Below are 27,501 nucleotides of genomic sequence, written 5' to 3' on the forward strand. Positions count from 1 at the left end.
CATTTGGAATACTGTGTTTATTCAGCTTTCATTTCAGAGTTTATTTTATTTTATTTATGTTTTAAAGATTTTATGTATGTATTTGTCAGAGAGAAAGAGAGAGAGCACAAGCAGGGGGAGCGGCAGACAGAGGGAGAAGCAGGCTCCCCTCTGAGCAAGGAGCCTGATGTGGGACTCAATCCCAAGACCCTGAGAACATGACCTGAGCCAAAGGCAGACGCTTAACTGACTGAGCCACCCAGACGTCCCAGAGTTGTATTTTAAAACGATAAAAGTATAATAGTATTTTTTTTAAAAGGTATTTAGTAATAATATTTTTCCTTTTCCAGGTTGAAGAAGACGGCCTACAAATTTGTGTTGAAATATGTGGTTGTGCTCTACAACTCGATCTTCATGATGATCCCAAAACTAAATGTTTAATTTATAAAACAATTGCACATTTTTTGCCAAATGATTTGGAGATCCTCAGGATTTGTGCACTCTCAATATTTTTTCTTGAGCGCTCCTTGGAAGCTTATCATACTGTTGAAGAGCTTTACAAACGTCCAGATGAGGAATATAACGAAGGCACAAGTAGTGTTCAAAATCGTGTTCGTTTTGAATTACTTCCAATTTTGAAAAAGGGATTGTTTTTTGATCCCGAATTCTGGAACTTTGTAATGATTAAGAAAAACTGTGTAGCATTATTGAGTGATAAATCAGCAGTCAGATTTCTAAATGAAAGTACACTGGAAAATTCTACAGGTAATCTAAAAAAGGCAGTGGAACAGCAAGGTTTAGATGAAGGGCTGGACTCTCTTACAGATCAGAGCACTGGAGAGCTTGATCCTGATGATATATCTAGAGTGCAGCCTAAGGGTCACATTAATACAAAGAAAAATCTTATGGCTCTTAATGTTTCCAGAGTAGATCACAATGTCCCAAGGCATCGGTGTATGTTATGTAACAAGGAATTTCTAGGTGGTCACATTGTAAGGCACGCCCAGGCTCATCAGAAAAAGGGTAGTTTTTCATGTGTAATATGTGGTAGGAAATTTAGAAACAGAGGACTTATGCAGAAGCATTTAAAGAATCATGTTAAGAAAATACAAAGACAGCAAATTGCTGCAGCTCAACAAGAGGATCAGGAAATCCCTGCTTTGGAAGAAATAAATTGTTCTGATACTTTCATTTCATTTGAAAATGGGAATTCTGGTAATAAAGATTTGGAAATAGAGACAATTACTGCTTCCAGTGATGGAAACAAAGAAGTCATCCCTGCACATGTGGCTGAATTCATTGAAATTCCCGTAAGTGTATCGGAAGATGTTATTGAAAACATGATTGAAAATGGAAGTCCTGATACTTCTTTAAATAATGTCTCAGAGCCTTTGCCTGTATGTGAGGATGACTACGAGGAGGAAGAGGATGAAGAAGGTGATTACGAAGACGACGATTATGACCTGAATCAAGAAACTTCAGTACTTCATAAAATCAATGGAACTGTGTGCCATCCAAAAGACATATATGCTACAGATCAAGAAGGAAACTTTAAGTGCCCTGCTCTTGGTTGTGTCAGGATATTTAAAAGAATTGGATTTCTAAATAAACACGCAAGGACTGTACATCCAACTGACTTAAACGTGCGGCAAACAGTAATGAAGTGGAGCAAAGGAAAATGCAAATTCTGTCAGAGGCAATTTGAAGATTCTCAACATTTTATAGATCACCTTAATAGACACAGCTATCCAAATGTGTACTTTTGTTTGCATTTTAATTGCAATGAGTCGTTTAAGTTGCCATTCCAGCTTGCTCAGCACACAAAAAGTCACAGGATATTTCAAGCTCAGTGTAGTTTTCCAGAATGCCATGAGCTTTTTGAAGATCTTCCTCTGCTATATGAACATGAGGCTCAGCACTATTTAAGTAAAACACCAGAATCATCTGCCCAACCAAGTGAAACAATTCTTTGGGATGTTCTTACAGACTCAAATCCTAATCATCAGGAGAAAGACTCATCTAGTAATGAGAAACAAACTATTAGTCTGCCAGTTTCTACTAGCAAATCAAGGAAAGATTCCACAGAACCAAAGACATGTACAGAAAGTATGGAAAAGAAAACAGATGGTTTAGTTCAGAATGGAAATGAACATTCTGATGACACTGTTTCTGATATAAGCTTGACAGACCAAAAGATGCCTGACATAGAGCCAAATTCTGAAAATAATTGTAGTATTAGTGATTTAGTCAATGGACACAGTGGAATAGAGCAGACACCTTTAGTTTCGTCAGATCCTGCTTTGAAAACTGATGCAAATAGAATCAGGACAGAAAACGGTTCCATTTTACCTAGTGTTGTACCACAAGAACATAATACCCTGCCAGTATCTCAGGCACCTTCCAAACCAAATCTGACGAGTGAACATACTTCATATGGCTTAATTTTAACAAAGCCATATGTCAGACCACTGCCTCCCAGTTACCTTGATGAACGGTACCTTAGTATGCCAAAACGTAGAAAATTTCTGACTGATAGAGTAGATGCCTGTTCTGATCAAGATAACGTTTGTAAAAAATCCGTGAAAAGATTAAGATGTGGCAAATGCCTGACCACCTACTGTAATGCAGAAGCACTTGAGGCTCACCTTGCACAAAAGAAATGTCAGACACTCTTTGGATTTGATTCAGATGATGAAAGTAAGTCTTCTATCTTCTCAATAGGTCTGTCTGTAGAAATAGAAAATGCCACAGATCTTTATGAGGTTAAGAAAGTTAACATTTGTATAGCACAGATAATAAAGCACCACCCATACATTATTTCTTTTAATCCATATAGACACTATTTAAGGTGATGTTACTACTCCTGTTTTATAGGTCAAGCAGCTGAAATTTCACAAAGTTAAGTAATTTGTATAGGTATAGCCTATGAACTTGTGGAAGTCAGAACTTGGACACAGTTTTTCATACTCTTTGATCATACTCATTCACTGTGTCTGAGGCATTTCTTCATTACAAGTTTTATGTAATAAAAGTTTCAGAAACAAAGTAATTGTGATGGACATGTTTTTCATTTGCATGCCAGAATATAAATCAAGTGAAGTTGAGCTGCTTTTACAGAAACAGAAGTGAAAAAGAACCAGAAAATAATTGAAAGACAAAATTGAGCAAAAGAAGATCTTGCCTTTCTACTAATATCAATATTTTTTGAATGAGTAAGAGTATAAACAGGAATCTGACTTAGAATTTCAGTTGAACTATAAAATTTGAATTAACAGACATGTTCTGTTTTACAGGTGCCTGATAAAAATGTTTCAGAAAGATCTGTCGATCAAGCAGTAGTGCGAAAAAAGCACTGCAAGAAATTACATCATCAGTTTGCTATTTTCCTGATGGCCTTAATTTTCAAGCGGTCTTGGATTACTAAAGATAAAGACAAAGCACATTTTCTAGAATGAACTCAGAGAGGAGATGTGCTGGTTTAGACTCCAAAAGGGTTATTACAAAACTCCCAAAGTACCAGTTATCCAGAAAACCACATTTCTTTAAAAAGTTGATGACTTAATGCAGCATGTTCAGTTTCACTTATGTGAGAAACATGTTCAGGCAACCAGTCAGAAAGAAAAACCAGCTATGGCCTTACAGAAAGGGAAAAGTTAATCCATTATTAAAAAAAGGGGAGGGGTTTATTGTTTACAATAAACAACTTGAAGTATTCTACAAATGAGATTTGTTTTCTTGTCATGCATAATCAGATTATGTCCTCCCTTCTCTTCAAACATGGTTTAAAGAACTATTGCTATTTGGTTTATTATAATTTAGAAACTGATACGTGAAAATAAAACTTGATTTATCACCATGCTATCCATAAAAGATTGTAACTTGTTTCCAAGATGATGGATTAGACAGGACAGAGTTCAATGAATGTTATGCCAGCATTGGAAATTAAAAAACAAAACAAAACAATACTTTGCTAATAAGCTCTTAATAGAACTTTACACTTTCCATTTTTGTAATATGAGTGAATTGTATTTAAAGGCAGCAGTGTCCATTGAATAGAAGAAGTTCCATCAGTAACTTTGGAGAGAGATGGGAGGAATCTAAGACCATAAAGGCTATCTAATGGAAGGAAAACACTGAATTGCAAATAACTCAATGTGAATAATGGTATAAGCACACTGGGATATTTCTATTTGTATATAGAGTAGTGTTAGGACATTGCTTGATGATTCATGGTAAGGTCCTTTTAGACATTAATGTGAGTTATCTAAGTACAGTCCTATAAAAATAACTGGCTGTAAAAAAAAAAAAATGTCAGCTAAAATCAGGTCAAGAATTCATTGGTTTTATTCAGTTAGGAGAGTTAATTCTAAAATAAGCCATACTACTACTCATGCTTTCTTATTTATTAGTTATGAATTTGGTCTGAATAGTAATTTTTATATATAAAAGGAAATATTTACACAAAAATTTGCACAGCAGGAACACAAGATATATTGATGCTTTTATTTTCCTTGTTAACCAGTAATTTTCCTAAGGAAGATTTTAACTTATTAGGCAATGGATTGTTAAAACACAAAATGCATTTTAAAATAACCCCTCAGATATGTTCCACTTGTACATTCTCCAAAAGAGGAAGCTTAAAGACCTTCTTTTACCTGTTAGTGTGTTAATCTATAGCAGGGATAAAATGAACAAAAATGCAAAGGCAAATTCTTAAAAGGTGGAGCTACTAATGTACCATGGTCAACCAAATATTCCAGTTATTCCAACTGATACATTTTTGTTCAAAGCAGATAATCTTACTGGATTCTACTATTAGAAATTTTTGGATATTAAGCTTCTTGAAAAGTCACTAAGGAAGGGGACATTCCTTCCAAGGTAGCATCCAGACTTTACTAAATCGGGATTTCTAGGTCATGAAAGATCTCAAAAAAAAAAAAAAAAGCCCAATTTTATTAGTTTATTTATTCATTCACTACTATGCAATTGATAGTCACAAGCCCGTTTCAATCAAATTAAGGTTTTTGTTTTGTTTGTGTAGCCTACATTAGGCTGTGGAATTTACATTTAAATAACAAGTAAACAATCAGATTTTTAAATCCCTTAGGGTCAACTAAAAAAAAACAAACAGAAAAAAACACCTTCTGTACTTCCTGATACTGAAAATATAATACCTGAGTTCTATTTCAGTTCAGTATAAAATACATCATGTAATAAAGAGTCTGTTTGGAAACTAGTTCATTTGGACAATGAAGTTTTTTTGAAATATAATTTCTGCTTTGTACATTTTCCAGAAGTTTAAAATTACAACTTAACATTTTATCACATTTTTTAACTTTTTATTTTTTTATAAGTTGTATCTATTGACAAATCCATCTCTGCAAATTATTTTCATTCATTCTGCGGTTCGTACCAAGATGTTTTAAGCATATTCCACTTGTTAATTTTGTCTTTGAGGTTTTATTTCTACTTTTGTGTTGCTAAGGGAAAACTTTCTGAAACACTTAGATCAAATCGGTTTATACATAATTAAATCAAGGAATGTTTTATAAAAATCTACTTGGCCATGCTGTTCTAAACCTCTTTATATACTTCTCAAATAATTGCTATTGAAAGTATGTATACATTTCATTATTTATGTCTTATAAAGCATAACCTTCTATCATTTTGCTTCAGTGGGGTGCATAAACTTCCAACAGTTCTAATTTAGGATTCAGAAGAAAAGGAAGCTTTCTTATTCTTCAGATTCTTCTCTTTTACTTTCTATTCCTTCTGTTTTGAGGATATGCTTATCTTACATGGACCAAGTTTCAGTTCTTACTTTTTAATAAAAATTTCCTTCAAAACATTAACTATAAACTTTCTGCTATTTCAGTAAGGTCAAGAAAATAGCAAATCTGAATTTTTGCTGCTCAGATATTACAGAAAAGAGGGATCTCCGTGGACAAGGACACTGGTACTTTGGGCTTTAGCCATATTCGTTTTTTTAAACCACCGATTATATAATGAGTAGATAACTTATAACACTGAACTTGTGATTCTTTTCAAATCACACTTGAAGGTTCAGCCATACTCCTTTCATGTTTGGTTTAAACTGTTGTATGGATGAAAAACCTAAAAGGGATGATAGTGTTTATCTTTTAATTTATTTGGTACTGTAAAACACCTTTTCAGAATGCCTAAATGCTGCATATGCATTTTGGAATTGTTAATATGTGAAAGATATTACAGATTCAGCAAGAAAGGAAATTTGTGCTTCCTTGTTGAACATTAAATTATTTTACTTTGCATTTTATAAGAGTACAAATTAAAACTGAGCCATTGAACTGCAATAATTCAACAATAGCGTCTCATTTCAAGAAATTTTTTGTACTGTACATAGACTTGTTCAATAAAACATTGTCCTTGTTGGTAATGAAGTGTTCAGTTTTATGTAGCACACTGCTTCAAAAGGAATTAGGCTTAAGGTATGTAGTAAATAAGAAAGTTTCCGTTATGTCTCATAAGAGAATGAATTGTTTCAGTTAATATTACCATATTCAAATGATTAATTTTTAAAAACATTTTAAAATAGAAAAACCTAGAAGTTTACATAAAACATTTTAGACATTATTTTAACTAACGTCTACATGCAGGAATTACAAGTTGACAGAATGCTGGTTATTGAAGTTATTTTGGGTACCCTCTGCAAACTTAGTAGGTAGACAAATATCACAACTCTCTAAGTGAAAGTGTGTTGGTAAAGCTTCAAAAGATGAACAGCATCTGGTGGAACTCAAAAAAAAAAAAAAAAACCACTGGGAAGTCACTTTGAAATAAGGTGTAAATATTGATGAAAATGACTTCCTAAAAAGCATTTCAGGGGGAAAACATGTAAACCAATTAATCTGTAGCTAAAAGTGAGTCCTTGGGCATGAGGGCTCCTACTTTTTTGGTTGACTAACAAAGGAAAACACCCTATATCCTTTGCTATAACTTGCAACTAGAAAAAAATGAGGGCTGAAGTAGAAAAAGACCCTGTTGGATGCGATGATAGCAATGCAAATAAAAGGACGGTGCTATGTCCAGTGATTTGCACATACTGCAAACATGCTTTGAAAAACACTGGGAAAGTTATTCAAGCATTCTAGAGCTGAGATCTGGAATTCTCAGTCTATGCTTTTGGTCATATGATTTTAGACTATTAAATGTACTGAGGTATTTAGATAAAGGTATTGGAGTTACCTAGACTTTTTTTTTCCTGAGACTTGAGGAATTCTGGAAAGCAATATTACTAAGTATGCTTCCAAGATAAACAAAAGAGGTTGCTTTTCAGAGCTTAATAAAAATTTCATACCAGCTTCAAGAATCAACTTATAAAAGGGTCAGGAGTTTTGGCTGTATATGAAGATGTCAAATGGAGCAGCAATCCAGTATTATGTGGAATTAAAACTAAAAGTAGGGGAGAGGTTCATGCCTTATTTATGAGTGCTACACACTGGAGAAGAAATGTCTCCTGTTTTACTAAATTACTATATACTAGCTAATTTATATACGTTACCCCTAATTGTTAAAACTCAAAGATAGGAACACTGCGTTTTAGAAACCAAGGCTCAAAAACATTAAATAACTTGACTGAAGTCACGCAGGAGAGGTGGGATTGAAAAATACGATGTGTCCTCCTAAAACCATAATGCCAAACAGTTTTCATTCTACCATGCAGTTTTCCCTGCAAATACAGAGCATGAGTGGCTATAATATATCCAAACAGAGACAGACCTGCCTGAGGATCAATGATTTCAGAGACAAAGGATGAAGTCTGGTAGGAGTAGGTGGCTGATATTTCACTTTCTTCTATTAGCAGTGATTCTTACAGTGTGGTCCCTGGAGCAGCAAAATTAGCATCACCTAAGAACTACTTTTTTTTTTTTTTAAAGATTTTTATTTATTTGACAGAGAAACAGCAAGAGAGGGAACACAAGCAGGGGGAGTGGGAGAGGGAGAAGCAGGCCTCCCGCGGAGCATGGAGCCTGATGCGGGGCTTGATCCCAGGACCCTGGGATCATGACCTGAGCTGAAGGCAGACACTTAACGACTGAGCCACCCAGGTGCCCTCTAAGAACCTCTTAGAAATTCTAAATTTTGGGGGGGTGCCTGGGTGGCTCAGTCAGTTAAGTGTCTGCCTTTGGCACAGGTCATGATCCTAGAGTCCTGGGATGGAGCCCCTGTTCTTGGGCTCCCTGCTCAGAGGGGAATCTGCCTCTCTCCCTCTCCCCTCCCCCCCACCCCCACTCGTGCTCTCTCTCTTGCTTGCTCCTCTCTCAACTAAATAAAAGCAAGAGGCAAGTTTAAGGAACAAATAGCAAGGGGACCCCTGTGACTAGTCTGGAGTAAGAGACTGAGAGAATAACAGAATAAAAGAGCCAAAGTCTTCACAATGGCCTGCAAGGCTCTAGATCTGCAATATCCAATACAGTAGCCACTAGCCACATATGGCTATTAAAATTTAACTAAAATTCAAATAAAACTTAAAAGTCGGTTCCTTGATTGTACTAGCCACATTACAACTGCTCAACAGATACATGTGGCTCATGGTTACTATACTGAACAACACAGATACAGAACACTTTCATTATCTCAAAGTACTTTTGGACAGGTGGTTCTGTATCAGTGGTTCTCAACTGGGGATGATTCTGCCTCCCGGGGACACTTGGTAAATTGGGAGATATTTTTGGTAGCCACAACTTGGGGGAGGAGGTGCTACTGGCATCTAGTGGGTAGAGGCAAGGGATGCTGTTAAACATCCTACAATGCATAGAACAGCCCCCAAACAAGGAATTATCCTGCCCAAAATGTTAATAGTGCCTCGACTGAGAAACCCTGCTCTAGATCAATCTTGACTGCAACTCTAACCTCACTGCCTCCTGCTTGAACACGCTGCTCTGGCCTCCTTCCTACATTGCCAAGCACTCTGCTTCTTCCTTGGAACCTCTACTATTGTTTCTTCCTACAACACTCTTCTGTGCTTCACTCACTTTCCTCAGGTCTTCCTTTCAATATTACTTAGAGAAGTCTCTCTTGACAGTCTGTATAAAAACGCAACATCTGCTCCATCCCCCTCCTTTTGATTTATTTTTCTCCATAGCATTTCCTGGCATAGTATATAGTTTCTTATATGTTTACTGTCTATTTCTTCCCACTAGACTGAAAGCTCCAAAGAAACTGTATTTGTTCCAACACAAAGAACAATGTCTGGCAAATAGGTGCTCAATAAATACTTTTTCCCCCCTTTTTAAATGAAGAAATGAATGAAAGAAAAGGTTGGGTATGCCTTGTATATGGTCTCACACCAGCATGATGAGCACTTGCCAGCCCTTGCAGCACTCTCAAAAGATCCTTGAAAGGAGGGTCTGTGTCATTTCTCTGAATCTTCAATACCTAGCATAGTACATACTCATTAATACTTAATGAAAAATGAAGGATTTTTTAAAAAAAGATTTTATTTATTTATTGGACACAGAGAGAAACAGCGAGAGAAGGAATACAAGCAGGGGGAGTGGGAGAGGGAGAAGCAGGCTTCCCTCTGAGCAGGGAGCCCGATGCGATGCGGGGCTGGAGCCCCATGCGGGGCTCGATCCCAGGACCCTGGGATCATGACCTGAGCCACCTAGACGCCCCGAAAAATGAAGGATTTTTATCTGTTGAGTAAATGATACCCCAAATAATATCCACTGGCAAATTAGTGTAACCATGCTTTGAATGCCTACGCTACATTTACAATTTATTTTAAAACTGACATTTAGCTGTTATATTTTTTAAAACGTTAAATTTGCTCACCTGAATCTGCAGAAATGTACATTTCGGCTACAAAATGGCAATACCCTAATTAAATGTTAACAAATCAAAAATATGCCTAAAATGTGGAAGAGGCCAGAGGCAAGTAACGATGTTTAAGCCTGATTCTTCATCGCTCTCGGTCGAGCCCAGCATGACTTTTCCATTGGTGAATACGAGTTGCTGCCACACTAACAGCAGCAGCTAACATGCACGGAGTTCCTTCTAGGTGCCAGGCACTGTCCTTCACCCCGCCTCGCACCCCCGCCTCTGCAACCCTATGATGTAGCTAACTCTACTAGGTCCATTTCGAGATAGGAAACTGAGGGACAAAAAGGCTAAGAAGCATGTCCACGGTCACAGTTAGTGAATGGTGGCGGAGTAAAACCCTGGTAATCTGGCTTCCAGAGTCCCCAGCCCTAAATTGCTCGCGATACAGCATCGTCTAAAACCAAGCCGGCGAGGACCGGAATCAAGCAACAGCCGATCCGGTACAGATGAAAGCAAGAAGGCATGGCATGTGATAGGTGACTTTTTTTTTTTTTAACCTTTCATAGTCTATTGCTAAACAGAACCAAATTATTTTAACACCGTACTACGTAATTTAAGAACATCAAACTACAGGTGCACCCAACTCAGAACTGGCCGCAGAGGACGTTCAAGCGCTCCCGGGGGTCAGGCCCACGGGCGGGGAGCAGGCGCCTCCATTGGCCGGCCCCGCGGCATCACGGGAGCTCGCCGTGCGCAGGAACCGCCACCCGCTTTCCACGCACCTGCACCTGCGCAGCCCTTCCAGGCGCATTTTTGGAGGTTGGACTCCTCAGAGTAAAGGGCATCGCTTTCCGGAACCAGGTTCCTTGTGGAAGATCGCTGTTCTCGGTGCAAACGCGGTAGTTCCTAAAATGTGATCCGTTGGATTCCCCTCCGTCCTGTCCAGCCCGGAACGACAAGTCGGAGCACCGCATTTCCTGATTGACCTTGTTGGCAATCACTTCCGCCCAGGGGTTTGGAATACCCGAGGCCCTTTGGCGGCGAACAACAAGAAAGGCACTTCCGGTGTATGTTGCCTAGGCGCCGGCCTGGTGGGCCTGCAGGGACGGCATTACTAGGTCGTCCTCTTCCCCCCGCCTTTTGGGGGTCGAGATGTCGGGGCTCAGCTACCCAGAGATGGAGGGCTGCCGTAACCTCCTCGGCCTACTAGACAACGATGATATCATGGCCCTGTGCGACACCATCACCAACCGCCTGGTGCAGCCTGAGGACCGGCAAGGTAAGTGCTGACTTTTCTCCCCAGGGGCGGACGCCCCTCCCAAGACCTCACTAGGGCCCCAGGTTGCCAGAACGTGGGAGCAGAGGAGGTGCGAGACCTCGGCCCGCAACGGGGTCCGACGGTGCTGGGGCGGAACTCTCGAGAGTCCCGGCCGCCGCCGCTGCCTCCCGGCCTGGGAACCGCCGTGCGCCTTCAGGCCCCTGAAGCGCCACATCCCCGGGAGAGGTGGTGGCCCTGGAAACCGCGCTGCCTCCAGGCTTTACCTGCTGGATGTATGGGCAAATGCTTATTTTTTTCGAGAATTTAGAGTACGTGAATAGTGATTTCAGAATTTCCAGGGTGTTTTTCATTTTCGTTTTCGGCTGATCTGGGGAGTCAGCTGCTGACTCAAGTTTTCTTCTTCAGGCCTCTGGGAGGATATCATAAACACTTGAGCCTTGTAGTTAAAACTACTGTAATAAAAGAGCAGATAGTTTGAATCCATGTCTCTTTTGGGATCTAATTTTTTTCTGAGATGGTTTTGCGTAGTAGGAATATGTTGCTTTCAGAGCCAAATGAACATTTCTGTAGAGTAGATTTAAAGGGTTATTAATATTCAATCAATATTGATTGTAGCTACTCCATATAAAAATGTAATCAAGAAGCCTGTGTGTGTATTTCACTTGGCATATCATCGGGACAGTCTTACTTTAAAATGTGAAAACTCCAGACTTCTATGTTAGTATGACTTAAATAACTACGAAAGCATAATCTGTATTTCTCTGGTTTTAAATTGGATTTACGTTTTGCCATTTAAGAAAATCATTCATTTGAAAATTCAAACTTAAATGTTTCCTCAAACATTGAAAGAAGAAATTCCTAAGAATTAAGAATGCAAATAGTTTTAGACTTAATATAGTTCTTTTTTTTTTTGACTTAATATAGTTCTTAAGCATTTATCTATTTCACATGCTAATCACCACCTAACAGTCCTTGTGAGTGTGAGTTTAAAATTGTAATAGATAAAAATGTTGGATTTAATTGATGGTGGGTCTAAAAGCAAATAAAAAGAAACTTCCCAGTACAGAAATGTTAAATGATTTGGAGAGATAGTTTCTCAGAGAGGAAGAAAATAATAAGCATATGCAAAGGTCATCTCTGTTTGTTTATTATGAAAAGATAATCTCTTTAAAAAGCAATGAAATGAAAACCAAAACACAGTGTTTTCCTGTCTGCCATATTGGCAAAAAACTAAACGTGGTGATCACGCAAAGCAGCTCTTTGACAATTGGAGGAGTGTAAATTAGAACCTTGGAAAACAAGTTTGACATCATCTCTAAGTGGAATTATTTGCTTATTTCCGGGCTCATATTCTGGGCCTGAGCTTCTCAAGCTTGAATGTGCTTGTGAATCAATCCCTCAGGACTCTTGTGAAAAATGCAGATTCTGATTCAGTAGTTTTGGAGTGAGCCCAGAAATTCAGCATTTCTTCAGCTCCCAGGTGATCCTCATGCTGCTTGCCCCTCTGTGCACTGGGAGACATTTATGAAAATGTTCAAAGTGATGGTGTTAGTAATTGGACACACCCAGTAAAAATCTATGAACAGAAGGATAGATAACCTTGTGATGTAGTCATATAATTTACTGTGGTACAGTTAAATGAATTAACAGTCAAAAAATTAGCTAGAGCTACATATATCCACAGATTAATGTCAGAAATGACATTAAGTGAAAAGCTGAATATGAAAGACTGTATGTGTGTGTGTGTACGTATGTATATATATGGATTGGATTTATAGTGTGTTCCAAAAATTCCAAACTGTATTGTTTAGGAGTTCATAGTTATGCTGTACAATTTTAAAGAAAAGCAAGGTATTGATAAACAACATTTAGGATAGCAGCTACCTCTAAGGTGGGTGAGTAGAGAGAGAGAATAGTATTAAGTAGGGAGGGTTAAAATGAGGGCCTCAAAGATACTAGTATTCAATACAAATATTGTATTGATTTGTATTCAATACAAATTTGTATTCAATACAAATATTGAATTTGTGAGGTTTTACAGTAAGAGGAATTTGCTTTCACATTAGGAAAGGATCTTCTAAGAGCTTTCTTAATATGCTAAAGAGAATGTTGACTCTGAAATCATACAGATGTGACTTCAAATAGGTCCTGCCCTGTGTTAGGTGTGAACTTGAGCAAGTAACTTGACTTTCCTGAGCCCTGTTTACTTTATCTATAAAGCAGGCATAATAATGATAGTATCTGGTACTGTGCCCTTTCAGTCTTAAGTTATGTTTTGTATACATGGGAGTTCATTTTTTTGCTATTCTGTATTCTTTATACATGTAAAATCTTTGATCTGTTTAATATAACATTTTTTTAAATTAGAAAAAGAATACAGGTCTCAGTTCTGCCACTTCTTAGAAGCATGATTGTTGATACCTCATATATCCTCAACTTTCATTGTCTATAGAGTAAGGAGTTTAAAAGTCCTTGCACATCTAAAATAACTGAAATTTTACCTATGTTAGGCATTATAAATGAATTTAGGTCCATTGGCCTTCTTAGAAAAAAATTTTTTTCTCTGGCTCAGATTTTTTTCTTAAAACATGTCATTCTTTAAAAAAAAATGCAAAACTTTTACTATCTTATGAGAAGTGAAAGGAAGAGGTAAGTAAGTTTAGATAGGGAAGTTTAAAGCATAAAGAAAAAATTTTTTAAACCCAAAATGTGACAACCCACTTTCTGGTTTTTAAAAATTACCATCTCGTGAAAAAGGAGTAATGTCATGACAGGAATTTATAAATATCATTTGATAGGGTTTCTGCTGACCCTGGACAGATTTATAAGTGACTTGTGATTTTCTACTAATCTTTATAATTTCCTTCTAGATGCCGTTCGTGCAATATTATTGTACAGTCAAAGTGTAGAAGAACTTTTGAAGCGTAAGAAAGTCCACCGAGAAGTCATATTTAAGTACTTGGCAACACAGGGGGTTATTATACCTCCAGCTACTGAAAAGCACAGTCTTATTCAGCATGCAAAGGATTACTGGAAAAAGCAGTTACATCTGAAATTGAAGGAAACACCTGAGCCAGTTAAGACAGAGGACATTAGACTATTTCAACAGGTAAAATAGATCTTATATTTATACCCTAAATCATAGTTCTGTCTAAACTCTTTAGATAATCCTAGATCTGTGGGAACATGGCTAATATTTTGGCTTTTATAATTTAGCTTCACATCATATCCTTTGCATTCTAAAGGAAGACCAGTAAAGCAGACCAGTAAAGGTATTAAATTGTAAAAATTCTATGAGAGAAACTTAAGTAATTTTTACATTTGATTTTTTTTTTTTTAAGCTAGGAAAAATCCTCTTGTAATAATTTCTTCCAGCTGACATTGTCTGTTCCTATTTCTTTGTATCCACTGGACATTTTAGATACTGTGTGAATATTTAAATATTGACTGTATGAACTCTAGGTAATTTGCAAATTTTATTTTTTTTAATTTTATTTACTTTATTTTTTTTAAACACAGCACAGAAAGACAACCCCTTTTTCAGATCAAATATATAGCTTAATAAACGTCCATAAAGCAAAAACATTTGTAATGACCACTCTGGTCAGGAAATAGAAATTTGCCACCCACTCCAGAAGCCCCTTCCATGAATTTGCAAATTTTAAACTACATACTTTGAATTTGTGAGGTTTTACAGTAAGTGGAATTTGCTTTCACATTAGGAAAGGATCTTCTAAGAGCTTTCTTAATATGCTAAAGAGAATGTTGACTCTGAAATCATACAGATGTGACTTCAAATAGGTCCTGCCCTGTGTTAGGTGTGAACTTGAGCAAGTAACTTGACTTTCCTGAGCCCTGTTTACTTTATCTATAAAGCAGGCATAATAATGATAGTATCTGTGTAATTAGGCTTGTGAGGATAGAAAGAAATAGTCCATAAGTCCCAAGCACAGAGCCAGACATACTCAATCATGGGTGCTCTGTCAATAAAAGATTCTTACCATCAAAATGAGGTACTGTGCTCTGGAATATTCTCATCTATTCACATAGATGAATAAAATCAAGCTTGTCAGGTATATTTTTGCAATAACATTACCCTTTGTAAAAAAGAGAAATCACAGTATAAAAATAATCCCAATCATAAAAAGTAATGTATTTCAGTCATATTAGAACTCTGTTTAAAGGTAGTAAAAAATTCTTATTTGTTACCAACTTTATTTTAGTGTAGATTATATGCAACGAAGTATATCCATTTAAAGCATCAGTTTGAAGGTTTTGACAGACATTGTGAAACCACTGACACAAGAGAAAATACTTATGTAAATCATTGTTGACTGTTCATGCTGATATTTTGAGAGGCCTTGTTAAACCTTAATTTCTTAGCTGAATTTTCAGATGTTTAAGGTGGGAAATTCTAAAATGATTTTCCCCTTTTTGGAAAAACAGTTTGTGCATGATGGGTTCAGTGAGTTCACTTGTAGTTTATTTAGCTTCTGCTATACTCAGCATATGAAAACTTAGCTCTAAAACAGACTAGGTAGAAAAAAAGATAAGAGAACTGACCTTTGTTATATTTTATATTTTATTTATCTTAATCAGCAGGAAAAAGAAGATAAAGCTGAAAAGGTTGATTTTCGTCGATTAGGAGAAGAATTTTGTCACTGGTTCTTTGAACTTCTTAATTCTCAGAATCCTTTTCTGGGACCACCTCAAGATGAATGGGGGCCACAGCACTTCTGGCACGATGTCAAGCTTAGGTTTTATTACAACACCTCTGAACAAAATGTGATAGACTACTGTGGAGCAGAAATTGTGAGCCTTCGTCTGCTATCCCTAGTGAAAGAAGAGTATCTTTTTCTCAGTCCCAACCTAGATTCCCATGGACTGAAATGTGCTTCTTCTCCGCATGGTCTGGTTATGGTTGGAGTTGCTGGGACTGTCCACCGAGGGAATACTTGTTTGGGCATTTTTGAACAAATTTTTGGACTCATACGCTGCCCTTTTGTGGAAAATACGTGGAAAATCAAGTTTATCAACCTAAGAATTATTGGAGAGGGTTCTCTTGCTCCTGGAACATTAATGAAACCAGCTATTACATTTGAACCTTGTGATCTAGATGCCTTTTATAACACTGTTACTTTATGCAGTACCAACGAAGTACAGCTTAATGTAAGGCAGGCATTGGATAGTGGAACTGGAGACCAAGCTTTATGCAGTGGAGATGAGGCATTGTTGAACAAAAGAGAACTGAGTTTACCGAGCCCTCTAAAGCACTGAACATGTTTGTCAGCCTAAAAAACCTTCTATACAGAAACTCTTCCAGATACCACATTAGTAATGTCTAAGTGATTTCAGATGCGAGGATTGACATATTTTAGTTGAAATATCTTTCTTGATAACAGACGAACATATTATGTGAATACTTGCCTCTTTCTACCTGAGTTGAAGCAAATGTTCTGAGAGCTAATGCAGTTCATCAAATAAATCCCACTTTAGATGGTATAACTAATGGTGTGCCTTAGAAAACCAGGTAATATTTTCATTTTACTTAGTGAATATTCTGCTAATATCTGTACTTTTCCTGTTGGAAAGGTTTAATGTAAACTCAGAGTTACCGTTTTAGAAAACTTAAGTGACATTCTCACGCAAAAAGTCCAATAATTTAGCAGGTGGGGAAAATTTACTTTGCCTTTTTAAAATGAGGAACATTTTTCAAAGTTATCTATAGTAGTCCAAGCTAAGTATCTTAAAATCTGCAACATTTTCTGAACTCGTGGGCATTGATAAGTGCTATTCTCAAAACAGACCTTATTCTTATCTAAGGCTTCAGCTAAGTTTTATAGAACATTTATTGTAATACCATATAAAGGAAACATACTGTTGAAATTTTTTAAAAGGTGTGCCCAGTTCTAACTTAAATGAATTACTATTTTCCTCTTGATCTTGGAAGAGGTGACCAAAAAAAACCCCCAAAAAACACACACAAATTTATAATGTGGTCATATCTATATACAAATATAGATATACTCCCACATCATAAATTAAAATTATTAGGATTTCTCACCTCTAAATTGTTTTACTAGGTTTGAATTACAAAGTTAAGGTTCCAGATTAATTACATAGTTGCTTTAGGGTTTAAATTCTTCATCACTTGGCAACTGCTTGCTGATCTTTGATTTAGTTAGTAATTTTAATTTACAAAAATGCCATATGGAAAAAATTCAGCTGGGAATTGTTGTGATGATGTGTTGTACATGTTAATTTTTTACCTTTAACTCTTCTCGTGATCATCTAGGGTAACAAGAATTTTGGAAGCAGGAGGAAAAAACTCATCTTTTTTGTATTTTAATGCCATGCCTTTTATGAGGAGTACAAATTGATACATCCTAAAATAAGAACTTAATAAAGGAGGGAAATTCCTACTGTCTGCTATAAGAATAGTATATTGTTTAGATTTAAAGCAAGTTATCATTTTCTCCTTTAAGTATAGAGTATCATTATAACATGTACTCAATAAATATCCTGAGTAAAGGATAAAATTAGAAACTATTCCCATCTGTTTCCTTTGTGCTATTGATGATGAGTACTGCAGAAATATTACTACAGATGCTCAGGGTGGGCAGAAATTGCCTCTGGCTACCTTCAGTATTGGCTTTTTGAATTTGTGTAATGCTCAAGTAAGGCTGCAATCTTTGCATGTTCTTTTAATCAGCGTTAGAAATTTGAAACCTTCCTGATAGACTCTCTCGAGAATTGAAACTATGTTTTATTTACTGTGAATCCCTACAGCTGGGCCACACAGTAAGACCTAATGTTTAACTAAATGGGTTCAGGTATGAGCAAAAGAAGTTTACATACTGTATAAAAGACTTTTCTGCATCTAGATTTTGTCTTTGGTTCTTACTAGTGATGGGTTTTTTTTGATCATTTGTTTGAATTTCATACAGATACACAGAAATTTTTAGGCTCCATGCTAACAAATTTAACCTTCTTTTAAAATTTACTAAATTTAAAAAGCCCAAGGGTCGGAATGGGATAAACTGGAAGGCTCTAATCACTTTAGGGGAAGTGTATATGTTTCTGTTCAGAGAAAGAAGACCTGGAGGAATTGAAATTTATTCACGAAGTTTAGAGCTTGGTCAGGTCTTTGAGAAGGTCCAGAAGCACACTGCAGATTAACTCTTCTTTTGCTACCATCCTTTTGTTTTGTATATGTTAGGGAATGGCAGAGACCCCAGCTTTAGGTCTCTTTTTCTTCATTTCACCCTCAACTGGTATTTTAAAGTTGTTGGAGTCAAGTAGTAAAGAATACAGCACTACACATAATTCATAGTGATTGAATGAATGGTCAAACCAGGGGGGCAACTGGGCTTTATTTACTGTAGACTGATGTGCGATAGCCTAATAAAAGGGCATACATGAAGTATCTGTTCTCATTAAAATAAAAATACCTTTAAGTAATAGTTACATTGGGATGTTTTATTAGTATCTAGAATGCCAAAAACAAATTTCATGAGTCTTACTAAAATACCAAATAACAGAAAAAAAGCCAGCTCTGTTTTATAAAATCAGCTTGCAAATGGCCAACACAGGAAAACTTTGTTCCTGTGTTTTCTTAAGCTAAAGGAAGCTAGTTACCCAGTGCCTGTAAGAAATTGTAATAGCACCAAAAAAAAGGGTTTAAAGAATAGTGGCTTAATTTAAAAAATCAGCGATTTTGTGTTTTAACAAAATGGCTATTATGGCTAAGTAGATGATAAACATGAACAAAAACCATACTCTAATGTTTTTATTAGTATCCATATTCACAAATTTAGATGCTTTTTCTTCATGATTCTTAATTTGGGCTGTGGGGAGTGGTCATGGATTTTTTGAAAAATGAGAGCTGTGTTCTCTTCCCAGAAAAGAATGTGTTTGCATATAGTATTACAATTTTTGCATTATTTCAGTGAGCTTATGGACTTCCCTAAAGCACGTCTGTGACTCCTATAAGGATCCTTATACTTCATGTTAAAATCCTGCCATAATAGTTATATTTCCTCCAAACTACTTTTCGATACTAAAATTATTTTTAGAAAATTTTGTGCCCTTGCTGGAGTCCCTAAGCTAGAGGACTAAATCTTCCTTATGAATGAAAGGATAGGAAATCTATTCGTTTATGACAGTTGTTAATTTGTAGATTTTGTTTTTCAAAAGACATCAGATACTAAGACAAAACCTACTGAAATACTGTTAAGTGAAACAAAAATATTCCAAATTCATTTTATTTTGGCAAGATAAATTTAATGAACAATAACATGCATTAGAGAAAATGTGAGGGAAAAGTCTGAAAAGAAAAAGTATTCAAAAAAATTCTCAGGGTGCCTGGGTGGCTCAGTCGGTTACGCATCTGCCTTCTCCTCAGGTCATGATCCCAGGACCCTGGAAATGAGCCCATTGGTCTGCCTGCTCAGCAGGGAGCCTGTTTTCTCCCTCCCCCTCTGCCCCTGCGGCACCCCCCTTGCTCTCTCAAGTAAAATCTTAAAAAAAAAAAACTCTAGATCTTTACAAAAACTTTATCCTGAGATGTTTATTTAGTAATGATTGTATACTGCTAATTTTTTTGAAGGATTTTAAACGTAGGATCATTTCCTCTGAAGGGCTTGTATATGTGATCTCACACCATTCCCTCTCACTCCCCTCACTCCCACCCTATTTATAACATTTGTATATACTCAAGTTTGAATGCAGATAGCACACCTGCAAGTGCTGGGAAATAAGACTTTCTGCATCTGGGTTCTCTTCAAGTTTAGTTGGCATATTTATGCAGCATCTACAATTTAAATCACTGAATCAAGCACAAGGTAAAATAATACATCAATAGGTTATTTACCTAAATTTCCTATGTTAAGTTTCAGTTTCCTAGTTTAGATGTCTTATGGTGAGAACTGCTTTAGGCCCTTTTTTTTTTAGGTATGGTTATATCTTTTTGTATGGGTCAGGAAAAAAGAACACTTAATTGAAATTTTAAGTAGCTGTGTGGCCCTGGCTGTGCCATATTGATCGTATCAATGCAGAATATAAGATATTTTGACAGACCACTTCATTTAGAGTTAGAAGGAAAATATTTCAGAACTGTATTAGAGTGCACTAACTCTTTTTAGCTTTATTTTTTCTAGTTTGAACCTTTTCCAGTAGTCCTTCAGTAAAACATTAATATTAAAATGGAGTATTATTTACTGTGAGATAGAATGTACTTCAATGTATTAAACCATAAACTCCAGAAATGTGTTAGACATGAAGTGTTAATAGAATCACTGGCCTAGAATTTGGTACCTCCTAATTTCTATTCCTAGTACTGCCCAGTATTGCCCTTCATAGTGAGTCATTTACTGAGGGTTCTTTGGCTAGCAGTTTTCATCTTCAGTTTTTAGACACCCTAAATTTCAAGTATGAAATTAGTTACATTTGAATTAATGAATTTAAGAATTGAAAGAATCCCCTGCTGCACAGTGCCAACTGTGTTACTTATCTGATGTTTTCTGAACAAAAATTAAAATCAGTTAACTACTTAGGAAAGCCTTTTTTCTTGAAGTACTTAGTTTCACAAGTTTGTGTGAATCTTTTCCATCTCTTAAAATACTGATGGTTAGTATTCTATTTAATTCTCAAATTGTTACATGTAAGTTACTACTGCCTCCCTAAGTAGATGGTAAATTACTTGATCTGGTGATTCTTTTCTAAAAGAATTTTTTTTTTTAATTGTAGTATAATTAACATACAGTGTTACATTAGTTTCAGATATATAATATAGTGATTGGACAGTTCTTTTTTTTTTTTTTTTTTAAAGATTTTATTTATTTATTTGACAGAGACATAGCGAGAGAGGGAACACAAGCAGGGGGAATAGGAGAGGAAGAAGCAGGCTTCCCCGTGGAGCAGGGACCCCGATGCGGGGCTCGATGCGGGGCTCAATCCCAGGACCCTGGGATCATGACCCGAGCCGAAGGCAGCCACTTAACTGACTGAGCCACCCAGGCGCCCCTAAAGTCCAGGTTTTATAATCTGGTTTTCATCACCATCTAGGTTTGATTTCACTCGTTTTCATGCATTGTTTGGTCCAGCCAGCATCTGCTATTAAGTAGTCTTAGTATTTGTCCTGTGCTTACTTAGCCTTCTGCTTTTATTGGCAAGTATAGACAGTCGCTGACTTAACAGTGGTTCGATTTAGGATTTTTCAACTTTACAAAGGCATGAAATTGAAATGCATTCAGTAGAAACCATACTTGTTGTTGTTTTAAGTAATCCCTACACCCCACGTAGGGCTTGAACTCATGACCCCAAGATCAGGAGTCATATACTCTGACTGTGCCAGCCAGGCGTCCCAGTAGAAACGGTACTTTGAATTTTGGTCTTCTCGGTGCTGCTCAGCAGCAGGTTGCCCCATGTCCCAGTCAGCCATGTAGTCACAAGGGTAAACAACCTGTATACTTAAAATCATTTGGTATCCATATGTTCATTCTGTTTTTCACTTTCATTACAGTATTCAGTAAGTTACATGAAATATTTGACACCTTATTTATTATAAAATAGGTTTTGTATTAGATGATTTTGCCCTACTGTAGGCTAATATAAGTGTTCTGAACACATTTAAGGTAGGCTAGGCAAAGATAAGGTATTCAATAGGTCCTAACCTATTAAATGCATTTTCAACCTAATGATATTTTCAACTTCTGTTGGGTTTATTGGGATGTAGCCCCATGTAAGTCAATGTGGGTCTATATACAAAATAGTGAAATTTAATTTTTTGTTGTTGCAGTCTGATAATATAGAATCAAAAGGGCTATGATTGAAATGGTTTAAAAACTGGAAATTTCTTTAAGTCAAGCATTTTTTCTCTTGAGGTGTTTTGTGTATATTATCTGTCTAAAATTTTCCTAGCTTTTTGCATGGCTGCTTAATTTTTATCTTTTAGGATTTGTCTTAAGTGTTTTCCCTCTGTAAGTGGATCCCATTTTTAATATTTATCAGAGCTGTTTATTTCAGCCCTAGCACTTTAAATATTAATTTACTAATTTGTTAATCTCCCCCACTAGATTTTAAACTGAGAGCAGAGACTATAGCTGTTTGGCTTTCATTTTTTTCCATTGCTTTGCACAGAGACTAGGTATTCAAGTTGATATTTATTAAAGATATAAATAAGGGAATACATGATACTTTTTCAGAGCCTTTTATATTCCTAGCCCTTTGCCTGTCTGCTAAAGACAATGCTTAGTGTATGTATTAGGTGCTCATAAATATTTGTTTAATGAATAAAGCCAAAGTTATCCTCCTGAATATTAATATATGAGCTCTAATACAATCAACAATAATCTGCTAGATAGAATTATTGAAGTTTTATTATGCTTTTATAAAAGATGAAGAAACTGAGGCCCCCAAAGTTAAGTAATGTGCTGAAGTTCACAAAATTTTGTTATGGGGATTTTTTTCCTGTTTTTATTTTGCATGCGGGGGGAGGGGGGCGGTGCGTGGGTGGAGGGATGATTTAATTTTTCAACTACAAAGCCTGTTTTTTTCTTGTACTTCATTTCTAATGTGACTACTGCTACTACCTTATAGTGAAAGAATTTAAACTCTAATTCTCATTTTCTTCACATGTAAAAATAAACAATTTGATGATTTCTAAACTGCTATTTTGAAGTTACATGGTTTTGTGAATGTACACTTTCTTAGCAACTCAAGAATATTTTAAAGGAATTTGTAGTTCATTGAAGTTGAAGAAATTATTTTGCTTCCTTATAAATTATGCTCATTGAAAAACACTTTTTATTCTTTGTTTTTTTTTAACAAATACACATTTATAAATATGTGTGTAGTGTATGTATTTCTATTTACAGAGGGAAAAACAAGAGGATGAAATATTACACATTTCTAGAAAAAAGTATGAAGCCTTTAAAATAGTTTCCTATTTTCTATTTTTTTTTTTAAGCTTTTATTTATTTATTTGACAGAGAGAGATGCAGTGAGAGAGGGAACACAAGCAGGGGGAGTGGGAGAGGGAGAAGCAGGCTTCCCACTGAGCAGGGAGCCCGAGGCGGGGCTCGATCCCAGGACCCTGGGATCATGACCTAAGCCTAAGGCAGACGCTTAACGACTAAGCCACCCAGGCGCCCCTGTTTCCCATTTTCTAATCACTAGAAATTCTGACGTTGTTTGAACTACTGTTGTGTAAAACTTTTTTGCTTTGTTACATTTGTTCAAAATATATTTTCATGTTTTAGTTGAAAAGTGCAATTGGTTGACAGAAGGCCAAATTATAGACTGCCAAAAACCTGTAGTAAAAATTTAGATGTTAATAAAATAATCAAGTACTAGATAGATGATTCCTTCAAAGAGACTGAGTAATAGGAGTTGACATACATTTAATAGTGACATTGGAGATGAGTGGCAGATTTGGGATAGGATTTTTCTGTAGGAAGCATGGCCCTGGGTGGGTGTACTCATAAGGTTATTAAAAGTTATTCTAGGAAGTTTAATGGAAAATACTTGTTTAGCAAAGACAGGAGGTTTTGCTGTACTGACTGTACTGATTGGAGTAGATTAGCTTTGCAATAGAACGAGCTTAGAGTACAGAAACAAGATAGCAATAGAAAAGTTAAGCATGTCAGGGGCTTTAATGCTGGGACTAGTAGTAGAACAATCATAAAATTGAACTCATAGGAACTAAGATAATTATAGAATAAGCCATAATTTTAATTCTAAATCAACCTTAAGCTAGAGCAACAGTTTAGGACTGAGAAAAAAGTTGATTTTAAATAATGTATTAGTGTTTTCCCTTAAACAGTCTTCTCTTAATTTGGTAAACCACCTACAAAGCACTTACTATGTACCAGGTACCCTAATGGAAGACACTTGGTACTTAAAATATTTGTTCTGGTTTCTTAATGCTTTTCTCACTTTAACTTGCATCAAATAACATTTACTGTGTAATAAAAGTTTATTAGAAAGTGCTTCCCTCTGCTCTCTCATTGATGCCCTACTTGCTGCTTTAACCATTGTCTTCTTTTGGTCCTTATTCTGAATTGTAGGTAAAGCCCTAACCTTTGGATTAGAACAATGCCCCAAAAGGATGGTGATCCTTGGTAATTAGTTTAGCAGTTTCACAGGGGAAAAAAAATGCACTGAAACTTTTTTTTCCATATCACATATATTTTGGAAATCTTATGCACATAGTTCACATATTTAGCAAGTTTTATAGGTAAATTAAAATCTCATTTAGTTTTTTTTTTAATATTTTATTTATTTATTTGATAGAAACAGCGAGAGAGGGAACACGAGCAGGGGGAGTGGGAGAGGGAGAAGCAGGCTTCCCTCTGAGCAGGGAGCCAGATGTGGGGCTCGATCCCAGGACCTTGGGATCATAACCTGACCCGAAGGCAGATGCTTAACGACTGAGCCACCCAGGCACCCCAAATCTCATTTAGTTTTTAATAGTGTTATGTTCTTAGTGTACAATCATTAGATGCATATGTAATAACAGACTATGTTGGTCAGTTTATCACAGGCAACATGAAGTCAACAGTGTATTTTTACTAATGTACTTACCTGTGAATTTTAATGCTTGTTAAATTTGCATTTTATGGTTGGTACTCTTTTATCTCCGATTCACAAAATGACTCATTGAAAAGTGATGAAAATAGTAACAAATACTGTAATGTCATAATGTGAATGCAGAATCAGAATCTATGTGTTATGCAAGAGATTCTGTGAGTATGATGTTTTTAAAATTTCAGCTGAACTATACAAGGAAGGACAATTATGAATATGAAATGTGGCCTGCAGTCCATTCACCACTGGTTAATAGTACATGGCCAGTGAAATATTTGCATCACCATCAAAAGTCTCACGTCATTTATTTTGAGGCGCATTGGTTTCTCTGGTAAATGAATTTGGGTAATTTTATTTTTCCTGAACAGGTATAAAATAACATCCCAGTTTAAAATTTGTCATTCAAGATGAAGAGTTCAGAATTACAGAAGTATCATTCGGAGTTGCATTTCTTAAAATGAAAGCAAGTTTTTGTCCCAGACACCTGGCACACACAGCCCACTCAGTGCTTGTGGCAGAAAGCCAGCTCACTTTAGATTGTCACCAGAGTCCTTCCGTTAGTAGAGTCCTGCCTTAGATCTGTTACTTGGACACTAAGCCATATTTTAACATCTCTTGTCTTAATGATTATATCCATTTTCCACTTATTTTCTGCATTGTGTCATTGGACATAATCCTTGGAAATAATGCTCGCTAGCCTCTGACAACCGTAGAACTGTCGTTACCTGTGGGTCTGAACTTGGAGTCTTGGTTCAAATATCAAACAAATATAACAGGAAGTAATAATTTTAAAAAAGGCGTTGTTGCTGAGTGGTAAAAACAGTCTCATATTAATAAATATAATCAGAGATTATAAAACGAGCAATTGGAAAAATTCTGTCAAAAAGAAAATCTCATAATTCAGGGACAACATGGAAGAGCAACTTCCCATCATGTGTTTAGAGGATATCGTATTTTGCAGACAGAACCACTAATGTGCAGTGTCTGAATCATTTGGCATATGTGTGTGTTACATATAAGAGTGAGAAGTTCTTAGCAACTTCTTGTTCTATTCATCCCTGAAAATTCATCAATATGGAAAACAAGATTACACTGGGCAATAAGCTTTGGTGAGAACTAGACAGAATGTATTACAATCTTTAATGATGGTATGTACACTAGCTATTTGGGCAGCAATGAAGGTGTTAGGTGAATAAAAGGGTTGTAAAAAAGCCAATCAACTTTCTTAAGAGAGCAGTTAGTTATCAACAGTAAACCATCAATATGCTGATTACAAATTTTAATGCTTCAGTCTATACTGTTTTTATAATACTGTATGAAAAACTGAGCAGGAAGTTGCAAAACTTTTTTCTTCTGATACTTCCTGTGTGGAGGAAAGGTGTTCACATGAGGTTTTGAGATAAGAACAGAAATTAAAAACATTTCTTTGAGATATTGTTAATGTCAGGAAAGCGCATTTCTTTGATTTTAGGTGCCTTCCTTAAGTGACATTTCAACCAGTCTACCCACTGTCTTGAAAAGACATCCCTCCAGATTCATAATGTGAATTATAATGGCAAGGAGTTCACATTATGTTAAGATTACACAACTTGTGTGAATGGCTCAGTTCTGAAGAGCTTCATCCCCACCCCCACCACAATCTTATATTCCTGGCTTACTGCAGAAACATGTTTGGGTACATATTTAAAACCATGTCCAAATACTGCAACATAACATGAAAGAACACTTTCCTGAGCTGAATGCAAAGGACAGATGAGAAACCCCTTTAACACCATCTACAGGTAGATTGTTCTTTTGGCGGCTCTAGGTGAGAAGATTATTGTGATAGTATATGACTAAAAAAGAATTTTATATGTGGATCAGTAAGAAAAACAAGTTTTTTAAATCACATACCTATTCTTAGAATACTAGAATAGTGATAAGCTTCCTCTCTATATGACCATAGGAATGTAGAACAGAATTGTGGGAAAAAATAAAACTGCTAGAATATATATCATTATTACAGAGTGTACAAATGTAAAGTACACATTGTACACAAAGTTTGTGCTGATCTGACTTTACTGTTTTTTTGTTTTTAAGCAATAATCACCTTTTCACCCAAACAATTTAACTGATATCATCACCTTGATTTTAATTTTTAGCAGCCATTCAATGCCCTTATTTTCTGTCCTTTCCTAATCCTGGTATTCTGGCAATTTGTTAGAGATCATTCCACTATCTCCTTTTACTCTCCACCCAAATAAGTCTTAGTTGGAAACATTTTCAGTACTGGAGTGAAAAAACTTGAAACTATTTTCTTTTGTTCACGTTCTATAAATTACATTTTCAAGAAGACATGTCATTTATCAGTAGACAGTCTGTCAGAAGCATGTAGAGCACGAACATGTTTTTGCACAATATATTGGAGGGAGGCAAGATTTTCATCAAATGATTTTTATATTCTTTGTTATTTCTGGCCAAAATAAAGCTTTTGTTCATTATCATAATTATTAAATGGGTAAATATGTCTTATTTCTATACTTAAATTCAGTGGGCTTGCTGTGATGTCTTAATTTTATAGGTTAGTCTTTGTAAAGCTGGAACTTCTGAAGTTCTTGGATTTGCGCATAAGGGAAAGTCCCAAGAGTTGTACACAAGTGCCTTTAAAATACTTCTGGTCCCAATTGCTTAACTTTACATAGTGATGTTTTTAACTTTTACCTATAATAAATGTAGCATGCCAATAAACAAGTTCTCAAGATACATAAAATATAGTACTATAAATATATACCACTCTTTTTTTAATTATCACTTTTGAATAAGAAATAGCTAATTTCTTCAAGACTAAGTGAACTTGAATTATAAAAATTTTA

At 36.0% G+C, this 27,501-nt stretch overlaps 2 protein-coding genes and 1 long non-coding RNA gene across 10 annotated transcripts in view; 2 read left to right on the top strand and 1 right to left on the bottom strand.

The window, feature by feature from the left end:
• Positions 1-5,675, top strand: part of ZNF654 (zinc finger protein 654) — an 84,497-nt gene extending 78,822 nt beyond the window's left edge. Inside the window, exons 8-9 of one of the 2 annotated variants that reach the window (XM_045902691.3) lie at positions 330-2,676; positions 3,273-5,675. In XM_045902691.3, the coding sequence (XP_045758647.1) occupies positions 330-2,676; positions 3,273-3,280 (2,355 nt within the window). In that variant the 3' untranslated portion in view covers positions 3,281-5,675. Of the gene's footprint in view, positions 1-329 lie in introns of both variants that reach the window. The other variant, XM_045902690.3, reaches the window with a different exon arrangement.
• LOC129045361 (uncharacterized) overlaps positions 1-10,750 on the bottom strand; it is an 84,223-nt gene extending 73,473 nt beyond the window's left edge. For 3 of the 6 annotated variants that reach the window (XR_010407999.1, XR_010407997.1, XR_010407993.1), the window contains exons 1-2: positions 10,566-10,750; positions 2,625-2,706 (exon numbers count right to left, since the gene is read on the bottom strand). This is a non-coding gene — a long non-coding RNA (uncharacterized LOC129045361). The remainder of the gene's footprint in view (positions 1-2,624; positions 2,707-10,565) is intronic. The other 3 variants (XR_010407996.1, XR_010407995.1, XR_008504982.2) reach the window with 2 other exon arrangements.
• A 15-nt stretch (positions 10,751-10,765) lies between these two features.
• On the top strand, positions 10,766-27,135 carry CUNH3orf38 (chromosome unknown C3orf38 homolog). 2 transcript variants are annotated; one of them, XM_045902694.3, is made up of 3 exons: positions 10,766-11,062; positions 13,933-14,171; positions 15,662-27,135. In XM_045902694.3, the coding sequence occupies exons 1-3, from the start codon at positions 10,936-10,938 to the stop codon at positions 16,337-16,339; spliced, it is 1,044 nt and encodes a 347-aa protein (XP_045758650.1). In that variant the 5' UTR covers positions 10,766-10,935; the 3' UTR covers positions 16,340-27,135. The 2 variants fall into 2 exon arrangements, with proteins under 2 accessions (XP_045758650.1, XP_045758651.1); XM_045902695.3 differs by having other exon boundaries at positions 15,665-27,135.
• The last annotated feature ends 366 nt before the right edge of the window (positions 27,136-27,501 follow it).

The sequence above is a fragment of the Mirounga angustirostris genome, unplaced genomic scaffold (assembly GCF_029215605.1).
Source record: "Mirounga angustirostris isolate CCGP_5_RB_7025 unplaced genomic scaffold, mMirAng1.0.hap1 SCAF_1, whole genome shotgun sequence".
Taxonomy (NCBI): domain Eukaryota; kingdom Metazoa; phylum Chordata; class Mammalia; order Carnivora; family Phocidae; genus Mirounga; species Mirounga angustirostris.

Coding starts and splice junctions, on each gene's coding strand:
- CUNH3orf38 (XM_045902694.3), top strand. CDS start 10,936: ATGTCGGGGCTCAGCTACCCAGAGATGGAGGGCTGCCGTAACCTCCTC. Junction 11,063..13,932: donor GCAGCCTGAGGACCGGCAAG/GTAAGTGCTGAC, acceptor ATTTCCTTCTAG/ATGCCGTTCGTGCAATATTA. Junction 14,172..15,661: donor ACATTAGACTATTTCAACAG/GTAAAATAGATC, acceptor TATCTTAATCAG/CAGGAAAAAGAAGATAAAGC.